The following is a 16615-nucleotide window of genomic DNA, read 5'->3' on the forward strand; positions in this document are numbered from 1 at the left end:
GGGGGCGTGGGTCTTGGAGCTGGGGGCGTGGGTCTTGGAGCTGGGGGCGTGGGTCTTGGGGCCGGTTTGGGCGGAGCCGGGAGTCGCTGCCGCCGTCGCTGCCGCCGAATGCGGAGGTCCAGGGCGTGGGGGTCGTACCTGGCCTGGAGGCGGGCGGCCAGCTCCAGCACCTGTTCCCAGCGTGCGCTGAGGACTGGGGGCTGGACGCTGGCCTCCATCGGCGAGGCCCAACCTGGATCTGGAGAGCGGCGAGGGCGGTGACCGGGGCGCTGCCCGGAGCCTGCTTGCGAGCCGGGGTTGGCGTTGCGCCGGGCAGCCAGCTGCATGCCGTGTGGGTCCCCAAACGCCAGGCGAGTTCCCAAAAAGGGGTTTCTCAGGTCAAACCCTGCTGAGTCCTGAGGTGGTCGCGTCATTCTGTCACGTGGGCGTGGAGGAGCAGACGGAAGGCAGGACTCAGATGCAGGGGTTCCCAAAACAAAGTGCTCTTTATTTGAACGAAAACCAAACGTGCTCCCACGACGAACGACAGTAGACAATGACGCGACAAAGGACAACTGGCACACAGGGCTTAAATACACAAGGGAGGTGCAGGTGATTGGACACAGGTGGAAACACTCAGGCAATCACGGGACAAGGCAGGAAGTGAAGTTACTCAGGAACACAAGAGACATGAAAACTACAAAATAAGACATAGAGCAGAACCAAACCGTGACAAGTGGTGTCATGCAAAGACAAATGGGATCAAAGAGAAGAGGTGCTCTGAGGTTCTTCTGCTCAGATAGTTCCCACACAGCTTGTGTTATGGAACCTCCTCAGAATTAAAGTCATGAACCAGGCTTTAGCTGCACCGTTGTATAAGTCACAGGGTTCAATGCGTGAGGAAAAAAGTAGCAGCTTATAGTCCAGAATTTTGGTAAATGTTGTAAATCTGAAGGGACAACACTTTGCTGCTACGTCACTGTGACAACGTCAAAATATATGATTTACAATTGAGGGAATTTATGGTACTTTTTACTCTGATTTGAACGTCTTTTAGGCTCTTTGCTGACGTCATTTTAAGTAATGATGTAAACATGTTATTATACACTTGTCTTCTGACTTCTGACCCTTCAAAGCGCTTTAAGGCTTCATGTCATCATTCACACACTGATGAATGACAGCAGCTACCACACAGAGACACCTGTCCATCAGTGACCAACATTCACACATGACTCACAGCCACAGCAGCAATGTGGGTTAAGTGTCCTGCTCAAGGACACATGGACACAGGTCAACAGGACCTGGGATCCAAGCCACAGTTGCCTGAGGGAGCAGGTTGGGATTGTGTGACAGAGGCCGAAAGCATCTGCTGCTGTGACGTGAATGTGAGGTGAATGAGCTCTGTGAGTTTGTCCTGATGAAGATGAATAATGTGTGAGATCTCCCAGCAGGTTGTTATGAAGGTGTGAAGGTGTGGACTCTGCTATGAATCAGGCTGAGGACCCAGAGGACAGTGTCCCTCCCTCTGAAGCCCCTCTGTGTCAGGGACATGACAGACAGACCAAAGCTCAGAGGTGAGAGGACCATCTCCAACTGTCCTCCACTCGTCTCCATGTCCCAACGTCTTTGACTCACTGACTCTGGTTCTACATGTGTGACCAGGATTCACCAGGGACCAGAACCTCTACCAGGACCTGGACCCAGCTGTGTGTCCATGAAGAGTAACCGGTCTAAGGATCAACCTCTATTCTTCAAAGATGTCCGTCCCACTGCTGATGCAAGGTGAGGGTCTCAGGGTGATGGTAAGGTGTTTCTACCAGACTCTCTGGTGGAGGTTCTGGGTTTCTTGCTCCAGGGCCCTTCAGCAGTGTCCAGTGAGGGAGGGAGAGCTCCATGGAGGACTTGGTGAGACCTGTTGGGACTAAACCAAACTGACTGGTGAAGAACACGGTGAGCTGTTGATTCTCAGTGGGACCAGCAGGACCAGTAGACCTAGACCACTACAGTCATGTGGTCCACATCCAGACCTCACGTCATTGACCTTTACCTTGTTTTGGTCTCTGTGAGGACGAGCACCATGTGAGATGATGCTTCATGATTAGATGATGATGTGATGATGTAATCTCAGTGTTTCTTTCAGTTCACATCAGCAGAGAAGAAAGTCTCCTGAACCCAGATGTGTGTCCATGAAGAGTGATCATTCTATTGGTCGATGGATTGACTTCAAAGATGATCAGTCTATGGATGGAAGGATGAACTTCAAAGATGATCAGTCTATTGATAATTTCATTAACTTCAAAGATGGAGGCCGTTCTTATGACCCACAGTAAGTTCTTAAACAGATGAAGAAGTGTTCAGATTGTCGTTAAGGAATCACAGAAATGTTCATTCATTCTTTAAATTGTTTTTTTTATGACGATCAATCATGACAGAACTCCTTATCTTCATCTAACTGGTCCTTATGTGTTAAAGTGTGAATCATTAACTGTAAACATCCTCAGATGTAAACACTGTCACTCAACTAATAAACTGTCCGTCATCAGTCTTCAGCATCTGGTTTCCATTGTGATCAATCATGACAGAAGCCAATATCTTTACCTGATGTTGTCTTGGTGTTGATGGTCCAAACACCATGTGAGCTGATGGTTCATGTTCCTCCACAGAGAGGACCAGGAGATCTCAGAGGTTCCCACAGAGTCTGCCCAGCAGCATCAAACCCACCTGGACTCCATCTTCATGGTGTGTACATGAACAACTACTTAAACATCTCTCAGTTCACCATCATCTCCATGCTGCACTTTGTAGACCAGTGGATTGTCCATCTGTCCAACATGGACCTGATGGTGGCTTCCATGGTTCTAGTTGGTGTCATTCATAGAATGTTCTGTTCCAGCTGCTGGAGGAGAACATCCTCACCTTTGTGAAGAACGAGCTGAAGAAGATCCAGAAGGTTGTGAGCTCAGATTACCCAGAATGCTTAGAGAAGGAGGATGAGGAGGTGCTGGATGAAGCGCAGAGGAGGAGCAGAGAGGCATTTGTGAAGATCTCAGTGCACTTCCTGAGGAGAATGAAGCAGGAGGATCTGGCTGAGCGTCTGCAGAGCAGTAAGAGGGTTTCTCTAAAGAAGGGTTTTTTCAAATGGGGTGAAGGTGAGCCTCCCCTTAACCCCAGTGTCACCATGACTCCTGTCGTTCCATATCTTTGAAACCTGGTCTAGTTGGTGTCTCACTATATCGTCTACGGGCCTCCTGTTAGCTTCTCCCTCACTCTGTTGAATTGTAACTCATCTACAGGGATATATTCATCTAGTTGTATCCATACTTACCCAATTTCTCTAAAACTGATTATAACATGAATATATGTTGGATAATAAGACACATTTTCCCTCAACACGATGAATGAGACCTTCACTAATGTCTCAAGAGATGGACAGAATATATTCATGGAGTCATTCTCTGAGTAAAGGACATGTTAAAATCTATTCTGTGACTCATTGATCTTCTTGTCTTCATTCAGGACTTCCTGCTGGAGTTTGTCAGCGTGAACTCAAATCCAACCTGAAGAAGAAGTTCCAGTCTGTGTTTGAGGGCATCGCTAAAGCAGGAAACCCAACCCTTCTGAATGAGATCTACACAGAGCTCTACATCACAGAGGGAGGGACTGCAGAGGTCAATGAAGAACATGAGGTCAGACAGATTGAAACAGCATCCAGGAGACCAGCCAGACCAGAAACAACCATTAGACTAGAAGACCTCCTCAAAGCCTCAGCTGGAGGAGAAGAACCAATCAGAACAGTGATGACTAAGGGAGTGGCTGGCATTGGGAAAACAGTCTTAACACAGAAGTTCACTCTGGACTGGGCTGAAGACAAAGACCACCAGGACATACAGTTCACATTTCCATTCACCTTCAGAGAGCTGAATGTGCTGAGAGAGAAGAAGTTCAGCTTGGTGGGACTTGTTCATCACTTCTTCAGTGAAACAGGAATCTGCAGGTTTGAAGAGTTCCAGGTTGTGTTCATCTTTGACGGTCTGGATGAGTGTCGACTTCCTCTGGACTTCCACAACAATGAGATCCTGACTGATGTCACAGAGACCTCCTCAGTGGATGTGCTCCTCACAAACCTCATCAGGGGGAAGCTGCTCCCCTCTGCTCGCCTCTGGATAACCACACGACCTGCAGCAGCCTATCAGATCCCTCCTGAGTGTGTTGGCATGGTGACGGAGGTCAGAGGGTTCACTGACCCCCAGAAGAAAGAGTACTTCAGGAAGAGGTTCAGAGATGAGGAGCAGGCCAGCAGGATCATCTCTCACATCAATACCTCACAAAGCCTCCACATCATGTGCCACATCCCAGTCTTCTGCTGGATCACTGCTACAGTTCTGGAGGACGTGTTGAAGACCAGAGAGGAAGGAGAGCTGCCCAAGACCCTGACTGAGATGTACATCCACTTCCTGGTGGTTCAGTCCAAAGTGAAGAAGGTCAAGTACGATGAAGGAGCTGAGACGGATCCACACTGGAGTCCAGAGAACAGGAAGATGATCGAGTCTCTGGGAAAACTGGCCTTTGATCAGCTGCAGAAAGGCCACCTGATCTTCTATGAATCCGACCTGACAGAGTGTGGCATCGATATCAGAGCAGCCTCAGTGTACTCAGGAGTGTTCACTCAGATCTTCAGAGAGGAGAGAGGACTGTACCAGGACAAGGTGTTCTGCTTCGTCCATCTGAGTGTTCAGGAGTTTCTGGCTGCTTTTCATGTCCATCTGACCTTCTTCAGCTCTGGTGTCAATCTGCTGTCAGGAGAACCTGGACCAATGCGTCTCTACCAGAGTGCTGTGGACCAGGCCTTACAGAGTCATAATGGACACCTGGACTTGTTCCTCCGCTTCCTCCTGGGTCTTTCCCTGGAGACCAATCAGAGTCTCCTACGAGGTCTGCTGACACAGACAGGAAGTACCTCACAGACCAATCAGGAGACAGTCCAGTACATCAAGGAGAAGATCAGTGAGAATGTGTCTCCAGAGAAAAGCATCAATCTGTTCCACTGTCTGAATGAACTGAATGATGGTTCTCTAGTGAAGAAGATCCAATGGTCCATTAGATCAGGACGTCTCTCCACAGATAAACTGTCTCCTGCTCAGTGGTCAGCTCTGGTCTTCATCTTACTGTCATCACAAGAAGATCTGGAGGTGTTTGACCTGAAGAAATTCTCAGCTTCAGAGGAGGCTCTTCTGAGGCTGCTGCCAGTGGTCAAAGCCTCCAACAAAGTTCTGTAAGTAAAGAGTTAGATTCTTTCATCATGACTTCATGTCATCATCATGGTTGTTTATTTCTGATTCAGAACATGAAAAACATGAATACAGAAGATAAAGATTAATTTCTCACTTCGTTCTCTCTTTATCTTTCGTTAAAACGAGTCAGATGGAGGATAGAGAAGCTTAACTTTATATTTTCAGCTCTATTTAACAACATTAAATCTTCCTTCCTCAACCTGATACTGATACTACAGTACTTCCTGTTAACAGTAGAGCAAATTAACTGATGTTTTCCTCTTGTTGTTCTTTGATCATCATGATTTCCTTTTAGTTCAAACTCATCACTAAAGAGAATTTCATTTTAACACAAATGTTATTTTTCTTGTTGGTTGTTGTCTCTTCAGACTCAGTGGCTGTAACCTCTCAGAGAGAAGCTGTGAAGTTCTGTCCTCAGTCCTCAGCTCCCAGTCCTCTAGTCTGAGAGAACTGGATCTGAGTAACAACCACCTGCAGGATTCAGGAGTGAAGCTGCTGTGTGATGGACTGAAGAGTCCACACTGTGACCTGGAGACTCTCAGGTCAGTTTAAGTTTGTCTTTAATGATTTAAATGTGTCTCTAAACAATCAGCTCCATGCAGAGTAAAAAACATCTCTTCCTCAATCTATGAATTAGTTCTTTAAAATTTCAGATTTAATGAAATCACGCTATTCTTAGTAAGATCCCTTTTGTTTGACAAAAAAGGTTCGTTAACATTTTTTTCCCCTGACTAAGACGAGACGAAAAAAGATCTAAAAAAAAATAAAATGATGACTAAATCTATTCTAACTTTAATTATGAGACAGAAATTTTGGTGGTTGAAGAAGTCAATACTTTTTCCCCCTAAATTTGCATGAACCTAACAAATGTGGACAAAGTACGGCCCCCTTACGGCGGTTATTAACGTGTCATAATGACATCATCCACGGACCCAGACCGCTCGCTCACTGTGGGGCAGCGGTGGTTCTTTTCACCGATACGAACCACGACGACTATTTAACACCTCAGTGAGTGTGAGTAAGCTTCCTTGGTTTAGCTCAGCTGTCTCAGTTTAGCTAACTGTTAGCAGGCTAAAGACGAGGAAATAAGAGACCAATGTGGTGGAGATGAAGACCTGTTTAACAGCTCGGGGCTGGTCGGCCAGCAGAGATGTTCATGTGGACCTGGCTGCTCCGTCTTCTGGTGACGGAAGCCAGCGTTTGGAGACACGTGCACTTCAACCAGTTCACACACCACATCGTGAGAAGACGTTGTTAACCCGCCTCATCACCGTACGTCTGTTACTGAGCAACAAAGAACGCGCAAGAACATGTGACAGGTGGAGGCTTTTGAAAGAGCTGCTCCGTGCAGTTGAAGGAAAACCGGAGGACACAAGAGAAACAAACTGGTCATGGAACCTAAAAACAGTTCATGTAGTGGATTTACTTCACGCGACCCAGTGTCTCACCTGAGTTAGATTTATTCATCAGGACCTAAATATGCTGCCATCTTTTCTACTTATTTAAGCTTTGTGATCATAGTTTGATAGAATTAATGAACGAAAAGGAGAAAATCAGAGGTGGGAAAGAGAATACAGCTTGAAGGTCGTTTATTTCTGATTCAGAACATGACAAACGTGAAATCAGAAGATAAAGATTAATTTCTCACTTTGTTCTCTCTTTATCTTTCTTTAAAACGAGTCAGATGGAGGATAGAGAAGCTTAACTTTGTATTTTCATCTCTATTTAACAACATTAAATCTTCCTTCCTCATCCTGATACTGATACTACAGTACTTCCTGTTAACAGTAGAGCAAATCAACTGATGTTTTCCTCTTGTTTTAAAGTAGAAAAAGAACAGTTGTAAAAACATTTACTGAACAAATTTTCTTTGATCATCATGATTTCATTTTAGTTTAAACTCATCACTAAAGAGAATTTCATTTTAACACAAATGGTATTTTTCTTGTTGGTTGTTGTCTCTTCAGACTGAGTGGCTGTAACCTCTCAGAGAGAAGCTGTGAAGTTCTGTCCTCAGTCCTCAGCTCCCAGTCCTCTAGTCTGAGAGAACTGGATCTGAGTAACAACCACCTGCAGGATTCAGGAGTGAAGCTGCTGTGTGATGGACTGAAGAGTCCACACTGTGACCTGGAGACTCTCAGGTCAGGATTCAATGTCCATTTGGTCTTTATTTACATCAATGGTACATTTTTTACTTCATATAATTGTTGTATCATTTAAATACAATATTTATTTCCAAAAATTTCCATAAACATTAGTTAGACTTTGTTTTCACTAAAATGTTAGAAATAGAAATATATTTATCAGTTATAAGATTGTTGATGTACAGTTTAATGGTCTTTTTGTGTGTTTTGTTGTGTCTGTAAACCAGTAAGTAATAATGGTCACATGATCCCTCACTAGCCGACAGTATCTCAGTCCTGCAGTGACCTTCCAGCCCTCATAGCTCCCTCAGGTCATGTGACATGTGTGTTGTTTTGTGTGTCTGCAGCCTGTCAGGCTGTCTGATCACAGAGGAAGGCTGTGCTTCTCTGGTCTCAGCTCTGAGCTCCAACCCCTCCCACCTGAGAGTGCTGGACCTGAGCTACAACCATCCAGGAGACTCAGGAGTGAAGCTGCTGTCTGATGGACTGAAGGATCCTCACTGGAGACTGGAGACTCTCAGGTATGAAGACACCTGCTGCAGCCACAGACCATCAGTCTGGTAGAGGAGGGAGAGCTGGAGACCTTTTCTCTGTCCCACTGTCAGTCTGGTCATGTGACCCTGAGACACCAAGCTGACCTCAAACTACATCAAACTCTTTCCCACATCAGACCATCAACACAGACAGAAGTAGTGAGGAAGAGTAGTCAGGATGACTGTTCCCTAAACAGGGAGGAAGGTGATGAGAGGCTTGTTTCTCTGGAGCCTTGTCTTGTTGTTATCAGAGAGGACAGAGGTGTCTCCTGACAGGTTGACGGCATCATGGTGGGTTGATATGAGTCAACGTCGTCACCTGGATGTTTAGAAGCTGATCATCTGCCTCCAGTGTGTGTTGTCCTTTAGTCACACGTTATTACTAAATGACACAGTTAAAGAAACAATATGTTCAATAAAGAAAGTGATTAAGCTCAGCTTGACTTAGTTTGATCTTAATCTGTTGCACGTTTGCTGAGTCGCGCTGAGAAGGAGGAGCTCAGTGGATCCAGGTGCACATATCTGGGATCAGTGCAGGTCCACAGCTTTCTTAAGTAGACCACGGTGTCCATCACACATTCACTGATGCTGAAATGGAGAAGACGCCGCGCAGCATATTTCTCACCTGCTGATCAGCTACTGATCAAATATATGAGGAGGTGAAGCATATAAGACGCAAAACAAGGAATACGGCAGCTGTAATTAAACAGAGAAAAAGTCTGGCAGACAATCGACTGAATGTGGAAGGATTTAAAAATATCTCCTCACTAGGAAAGTTGTACACTCTGTTTTAGTTGCTTTTAATTTGACTGTTTTATGTGTTGGTTTTATTGCTGTATCTGTGTTCATGTGGTAAATGTGCTGGTTTTACTGTGAAGTGTCTTTGAGTAGCAACATGTAAAGCACTATATGTGTAGTGGCTAAACCGTTTCCTTTTGGCCTTTCCTATGGCTCCTATTTCCTCGTCCTGTTGTTTTCTACCACATGTGGAAATCCTCTTTGATGTGACACATTCTTCTGAGGCCATGAAGGTCATGAAGATGTGAGCTAAGGACTTCAGTGACAAACACACACTTCTAAAATGTTAATACAAATACATCAGAACACAACAGAATAACTGTTAAACCCAGATCAGCTGATTTAACCCATGAGCTGCAGGATTAATCTTAGCCTGGCTCTTAGCCTGGTCTGGAGCAGGTTAGCTTCAAAGAATAAATCGCCATGGTTACTTGGCCCGGTTTAATTCAACCAAGTCAAGCTAAATTCCTCCAGAATAACCTGGATATTCGACTTAATCCCTCATCCGGGTTTGGTGCAACAGCCCCCTGGGGGGTCAGAGACCAAAGAGGTTTGTTTAGGACTGGACCAAAGTTCTAGGGGGACTCGGGCAGTGCTCTGTGGCTGCAGACCCACCTGAGCTGTAACATCTTCACCTGCAGACTACAGGTGATAGAAACTGAACCACCTGTGAAACCACAGTGAAGAAGGTCAAAGGTCAATAATACATCGGAAATGGTGTGTTTTTATTCATAATTAATGTCATCAGAACAACACAAGAGGCAATCTGAGCGACTACAAGTTAACACACAGGATATAAATTCCTCCTGAAGTTGAAGCAGAAGAAACATCAGTCAGTGGTCATTGATCACATGATGCATGAAGCAGCTGGTCTTCAGGAGTCAGGCTCCCTGTTAGTGAGGGAAAGTGGTCCAGCTCAAAGAAATGACTTTCAGTCTGTAAAGAATGTGGATTTACTTGAAAATGACTTCCATTGATGCAGCTTGAGCAGTTACACAATGAATAAATTCCCTTTGTCACTCTGCACTGATCCAGCTGCTGAGACACACGAGGTCATTGAAGTTCCACATGATGAAGAACTTCTCTTCTTCTTGTGAACAACATGAGCAGCAGGAGAGAACCTCCTTCCACAGGAGCAGATGTTGTTCTTCAGACTGAGAGTCTGCAGCTCGTCTCTGTTGTTTCACTGTTTCACACAACTTGTGTGTCCTCCTCACGCCGTGTGTGTTGATGCGTGTTGCTGCTGGTAGTACTTTGTGCTCGTAGTACTTTGCTGGTAGTACTTCATGCTGGTAGTACTTCATGCTGGCAGTACTTTGCTCGTAGTACTTCATGCTGGTAGTACTTCATGCTGGCAGTACTTCCTGCTCGTAGTACTTCATGCTCGTAGTACTTCATGCTTGTAGTACTTTAGGCCTGTAGTACTTCATGCTCGTAGTACTTCATGCTGGTAGTACTTCATGCTGGTAGTACTTCATGCTGGTAGTACTTTATGCTGGTAGTACTTTAGGCCTGTAGTAGGTTTATAACACGTTAACATGCACTAATCCTAACAGATGATGAACGAGTGAACATGATGAGCTGTGGTCATGGGCCAATCAGAAGAAGAAGAGGTGGTCCATGTGGACATGAAGGACCAAGCTGTGTGTATGAGAGTGATGTCATGTCCATGTCTCCATGCTGCTCTGACCCCCCTCCTCCTTTCAGGGTGGAGCCTGCTGGAGTCCGATGGATGACACCAGGTCTGAGGAAGTGTAAGTGAGCTTTGAGTTGGATTCATCACACTGTGACATCACTCATTCACCTCTGTGATGTCACTAGATGAACACATGATTAATAACTGCAGCTGTATTGTGTCTTGTTCTCTCATCAGATTCCTGTGAACTCACAATCGACACAAACACAGTTCACAGAGAACTCAAACTGTCTGACAACAACAGGAAGGTGACACGTGTGAAGGAGGTTCAGTCACATCCTGATCATCCAGACAGATTTGACTACTATCGTCAGCTGCTGTGTAGAACTGGTCTGACTGGTCGCTGTTACTGGGAGGTCGAGTGGAGAGGAAAAGTTTGTGTATCAGTGAGTTACAGAGGAATCAAGAGGAAAGGAAACAGTGGAGGCTGTTTGTTTGGATATGATGATCAGTCCTGGTGTCTCTGGTGCTCTGATAAAGGTTACTCTGTCTGTCACAATAATACAGAAACACGCATCATCACCTCCTCCTCCTCCTCCTCCTCCTCCTCCTCCTCCTCCTCCTCCTCCTCCTCCTCCTCCTCTCATAGAGTAGCAGTGTATGTGGACTGTCCTGCTGGCTCTCTGTCCTTCTACAGAGTCTCCTCTGACTCACTGATCCACCTCCACACCTTCAGCACCACATTCACTGAACCTCTTTATCCTGGGTTTGGGTTCTGGTCCTTTGGTTCCTCAGTGTCTTTGTGTCCTCTTCAGGACGGAGAGACTCCTCCTGGTGGAGAACCTTCCTCTCTGCTCACCACATAGTTCAGTGTGTACAGCTGGTGGAGGTCCATGTGGGTGTAGGTGCAGGTGGAGCAGGTGAGGGGTACCTGAGCTGGTCTGGACTCTGGGGGTCCACAGCTCTCTGGGACTTGTGCTGTTGCAGATGAACGTGTGAAAGAGCTCAGCGAGGTGTGTTTTAATGTCTCTGTGCTCGATGCCTCTGTGGATGAATCAATAATCATCATTTAGATGTTGGCTCCTAATTACAGTTTAATCTTAATCTTTATGTGTCACAATGTTCAAGAAGACATTTTATACGACTAATGTATCTGTTTGATAAATTGTACTCAAATTTTAACTTCAAATGTTTCAATGTGTCACATTAAAGATTATTTCACATTATCTGCTTTGTTCCTTTTTAAAGCTTCAGCAAACCTCTGAAAAAATCTTTAATGACAGATATTAGTTACTTGTGTTTTTATTAAAGTTACATAGAAGTACAACGTTTAGTCCCTCCATGTAGTACTTTGTGTTGTATAATTGTTAATAAAGGTGTTTAATGTGAAACTTTATTGATGAGCAGCGTTCTGCTCGTGGTGTCATAAACTTTTCTTTCTTCAACAAGAACCTGAGAAACGAGTAAATGTCCATAACGCAGAAGAGCCTTTTTATTTCTATTAATCAATAGTTGGTTTGTGGTGAATCAGATGGTGGCCTGTGAGGGTCACTTTGGTCTCCAGCTCTTTAGTCACATGACTTCCTGCTTCTTAAGGGACTTTTCATTGTTAATGTAAAGGTTTTAAATTAACAATAAAACACTCAAGATTTAGCTGCAATAAGTTTTAATCCCCAGAGAATGTTGATGAAAGAGCTGCTTCAGTTTCACAGTGACATGATTTATGGTGATGAAGATGATGAAGATGAAGGTTCATGTTGAATTAAACCAGTCACATTTTGTCAGGAAAACAAAGCAAGTCTTTAATATTTGACACAATGATGATGAGGTCAGGGGTCAGAGGTCATCCCTCTGAGCTCCTCTGGAGAACCCGACTGGACAAACCCTCCACCACGTGGGCCAGTAGCTGAGTGACAGCAGAGAGTCAACGATGACCTCACAGGGGAACGCCATGACGTCATGTGACCCACCAGCTGAGCCAGCTCCTCCCCCAGGGCCGGACCGCGGCGGACTGCGTCCAGCTTCTCCTCCTCCAGCGTCTCCATGAAGTCCAGCAGCAGCTCCACCAGAGACCTGAACCACAAGCAGACTCCTGAGACCACCGGGTCCCACCCGGGACCAGAGGGGGCCGGCGGGACCTCACCTGTGCAGGTGGACCCGGAGCGGCAGGTCAATGTGTCTACACTGTAATAGAAATACTTTGACTCATTTATTTACCTCTGTGTTTATATGTAAAATGACTTTTGATGAGTTTTAAGTGGTTTTGTGTGGTGCAGTTCAGATCTTGACCACGAGGTGTCGCCCTTTACCTTCTCATCGCCTCAGTGACTGAAGCAGCTTTATTACCATCATCAATACTTCATGAAAAGGAACCTTGTTTTCTACTTATATTACTGCAGTAGAGTCACTCAACCTGAGGGGCGCGTCCCTTTGAAGGGCCACATGACTCCTCTGAGGGGTCAGAAGACATAAAGTACCACAAATACTCCAGACTTCAGGTATTTGTACTTTTATGTACTTTTAAGTAGTTTTACATTTGAATGCTACAAAGATTTTCCTTTGTTTAAAGCGGTTTTGCTACTTTAGTGATTTTTATTTCATTTGTTTCTATTGTTTGTGCTGAATGAATTAAATGATATACATATCTCAATATTCTAGCTAGTACTACTACTTCAAACGGTACTACCTAGGATCAGTTGAGTATAAAAGGAATAAAGACGTCTCTATGAACACATGAACTTTACTTTAAAAATAAACACATTCACACCAGATGTTGGAAAAAAAGCGACTTTATTTGGAAACATTATGGAGGGAATCCTAGTTTTAGAGTTTTTCATGAGTGAAAATGCTTTTTATTTCCTATAATACACAGCGGATGGCGTTAGAAGTCAGTGGGTTTGTACACCGGAGCGTCTGGATGAGGGCAGATCGGATCAACAACATGATGAAAGAGAACAAGTCCATTGATTGATTGATGAGAAACACGACAAACAAACAGCTTCATCTTAATCATCTAGCAGCTGCTGACCCCCCCCCCCTTCAGCCCAACATCATTAAACCTTCAAATGCTTTTGTTCGGCTGCGTTCCATTCTGAACATTCGTCTCCTTCACGACTCCAAAGGTTTGGCCGCGTCTCAATCCAGACACGTGTCTCCTTCAAAGTGCCCTTCAAAGGTTCCTCTTGTTCAACCTTTTTACCAGAACACACACACACACACACACACACACACCTTTCCTTGATGACAGACTGGTTTTAATTATAGGAGCCAACGTGTGCCCCCCCACTGACTACCAAAGCAGAAGGTCAGATGTTTGTCTGACTCATTTAGTCTGTGGGAATAAAAACAAACAAACATCAGAAATGGGAAACCGTGGAGAAAAAGGCCCCCTGTCAGATTCCTGTTGACACGAGCGTACTCACTGATAGCGTCTGACTTTGGCTTCTTGACGTGTCCACTGGTGTTACTGGACTGGACTGAAACACAGGAAAGAGTTAGTTAGCACCTCACATCGCCCCGTTCACTGTGTGCGGGTTTCTCCAAAGGGAAAACCGTTAAGAGAGTCCACGCATCATAAAAGCTGGCCGACGGGATCCAAAGCGCATTCACACAAACACATATGGTTATGCAGCATTAGCCATAAACACTGGCTGAGAGGCAGTAAACAGATGGGATTCGGCCATATTCTCCTTTGTCTGGTGGCTTGAAGAATGTGCTAAATGGAATAAGTGATACTGCTACTATAAAAGGGAAGAATCACTTTCTCTGGAATATCACTTGCAGCCAAATGCTATCCGTGCGTTGTAGGATGAAGGAAGAGGTTTGACTGGTGGTCTGATATGTGTGATTAGTGTCATCATGTATTCTTAATCTCACATGAATGAAATATAAATGTGCTGTTTGCCTACAAACCAGCATCACTGTACCATTATTGTAACACTACAGGGACGCTCACGAGTTTCAATTGAGAACTCAAAGTTATGAATTTCATGCAAAGGTTGTAAAAGAAGTTGCTGTGAAAGATGCACTTACTGGTAAGTTGTCCAGTGATGGGAATGCTCTCCTCGGACCCGTAATAGGAGTTTATGGACACCGAGTGGTCCAAGTCAGGGGTCAGGTCAGTGATTTTAGTCTCTGACTGGTTCATCTTTGGAGTCGTGAAGGAGATGAATGTTCAGAATGGAACGCAGCCGAACAAAAGCTGAAGAACGTTAAGGGCAATGGAAGTGTGTGTGTGTGTGTGTGTGTGTGTGTGTGTGTGTGTGTGTGTGTGTGTGTGTGTGTGTGTGTGTGTGTGTGTGTGGTCAATTGAAAAATTCACATTACACTGTTTTCAAACATGGATTCGCTTGTTTGTCCACCTGCTTTTTAAAATATACTGAAGGAACAAAAAGGGGGGGGGGGGTTATGTCACATGGCAAATCTCTGAAATGTTATTGGTGGTGTTTCCTCTTGCTCTATGGACCCTCGTGCTCCCAATGGCCACAGTCTGGCTGCGGTTAACAGGCCTCGAGCAGCAGCTACTTCCAGGAGGAAAGAACACCGATCCTCCCAAAGAGGCAGGACAGATGCCAAAGTCATTCCACAACATGTGCTGACATTAAACATTGCAGATAACTTTCAATTTGTATTGCAATTCAGCGGGTTTTTTTTTTTTGCAAAAGTGCCCACAAAGAAGTCCCAGAAGGTCTCTTTTTCTTCTTCTCTTTGTGCTGCCTGAGGATTATTTGACATCTTTGCGTTCCGTTGGTGGAGATGCGTGAGAGGAGTCTAACGTCTCCTCACGCAGCCACAAAGCTTTCAAAAGGAGAAAGAAAATGTGCGGGGTTCCGTAGCATATTTCCATAGTTGCCATGGAAACGTCTGCATATGAAATGACTTTGAGTGATTTTCGGTCAAAACTGCTGACAGATTGTTAACATGTGACATGTACAGAACTCCAAAGCAGCAGTTATTGAGGAACGCCACTCAAGCACCATTTTTAAAGTGCACGCTGTTTCCTTTGATCATTCCAGTAATCTGATTCAATTCCATTAAGCAAGTTAAACGAGTTTCAAATGTTGAATGCAGTTCAAACTCTTTGTACATTATGTATTCATTTCATTATTTCATTTGTCTTGCTGCTAAAGCCCTTCCCCAACCCAGTCCTACAAGAAGCTCAGCGTGACACCTTTAACGCATGCAATCTAGCATTTCAATGCATAAGAGGCTTGGAAATCTTGCACATTTTACTTTGAAAAAAGTGCAGACGCTTGCTTTCATAAAAGAAGAAAACAGTTTGGCATAAACATTTATGTGGGAAACATTTAGCCATGAAATTACTTTTTTTTTTACTCTGTACCCTGCTGTTTACACTTAGTAGTGCGCTTGTTTTCAGTATACATTCCTAGCAGCTCAATGGTAAATTTGCCCCAAAAGTATTGGTTTAAAGCAGGGGTGTCAAACATACGGCCCGCGGGCCGGAACCGGCCCCCAAGGAGGTTCGATCCGGCCCGCAGGATAATTTGAAAGTGGAAAAAATGCATAAAAGACATGGAATTAATATTTTTAATTCTCTGCAATTCATGGATTATCCGGTAAGGGGCGCACTCTTTCCATCAGAGTAGAAGACAAGCCGCATCACTGAGACAGACTGAAAACAGCAGACGGTATCAATGCGCCATCTGCTGCTTGTTATGACGTTGTTAATACCTTGGTCTCTACCTCTCCGCTACACCCTCATTAGCCAAAATGTCGTTATCCAAACGGAGAAAAGTAGATAAGGAGTGTAGAATTTTCAAAGAAAAATGGACCACGTCCTATTTATTTACAGAGATGCACGGAAAACCTTTGTGCTTGGTGTGTTTGCAACAAGTTTCGATATTGAAGGAATATAATATTCGACGCCACTACGAGACTCATCACAGCGAAAAATATGACGGCTTGCAAGGACAACTGAGAAGAGATAAGATGAACGAATTGCTGGCGGGTCTGAGGAAACAGCAGTCAACTTTCAACCAGAGCCGAGAAGTCAGTGAAGCAGCGGTAAAAGCCAGCTACCTAATTGCTAGCGAAATAGCATTAGCATCGAAGCCGTATTCCGACGGTGACTTTGTTAAACGATGCATGATGAAGGCGGCTGAACTTGTCCCGAGAAGCGACAAGCTTTTGCCAATATTAGCCTGACGAGGAATACTATAGCAGAGAGGATTTCGGAACTATCGGCAGATTTAGAGAGTCAATTGAAACAGAGAG

The 16615-nt window shown here is 44.7% G+C and overlaps 2 protein-coding genes and 1 long non-coding RNA gene across 3 annotated transcripts in view; 2 read left to right on the top strand and 1 right to left on the bottom strand.

Moving 5' to 3' along the window:
• LOC134104130 (NLR family CARD domain-containing protein 3-like) overlaps window positions 1–16615 on the top strand; it is a 189417-nt gene that overhangs the window by 53894 nt on the left and 118908 nt on the right. The gene's annotated exons all lie outside the window — the stretch shown is intronic.
• LOC119227382 (NLR family CARD domain-containing protein 3-like) lies at window positions 1664–12053 on the top strand. The gene is made up of 9 exons (XM_062557457.1): window positions 1664–1761; window positions 2120–2305; window positions 2643–2718; window positions 2873–3083; window positions 3496–5251; window positions 5639–5812; window positions 7238–7411; window positions 10453–10499; window positions 10619–12053. The coding sequence occupies exons 1-9, from the start codon at window positions 1694–1696 to the stop codon at window positions 11245–11247; spliced, it is 3321 nt and encodes a 1106-aa protein (XP_062413441.1). The 5' UTR covers window positions 1664–1693; the 3' UTR covers window positions 11248–12053.
• LOC134104139 (uncharacterized) lies at window positions 13598–14530 on the bottom strand. Its single transcript, XR_009941610.1, has 3 exons — window positions 14414–14530; window positions 13804–13857; window positions 13598–13712 (listed from the first exon to the last, which is right to left on the bottom strand). It is a non-coding gene; the product is annotated as an uncharacterized LOC134104139 (long non-coding RNA).

This window comes from Pungitius pungitius, chromosome 14 (genome assembly GCF_949316345.1).
Source record: "Pungitius pungitius chromosome 14, fPunPun2.1, whole genome shotgun sequence".
Lineage (NCBI taxonomy): Eukaryota > Metazoa > Chordata > Actinopteri > Perciformes > Gasterosteidae > Pungitius > Pungitius pungitius.

Excerpts from the sequence above, each read along its gene's own strand:
- LOC119227382 (XM_062557457.1), top strand. The coding sequence starts at position 1,694 with ATGAAGAGTAACCGGTCTAAGGATCAACCTCTATTCTTCAAAGATGTC. Across the intron at positions 1,762-2,119 it reads CGTCCCACTGCTGATGCAAG|TTCACATCAGCAGAGAAGAA; the intron begins GTGAGGGTCTCA and ends TGTTTCTTTCAG. Across the intron at positions 5,813-7,237 it reads TGTGACCTGGAGACTCTCAG|ACTGAGTGGCTGTAACCTCT; the intron begins GTCAGTTTAAGT and ends TTGTCTCTTCAG.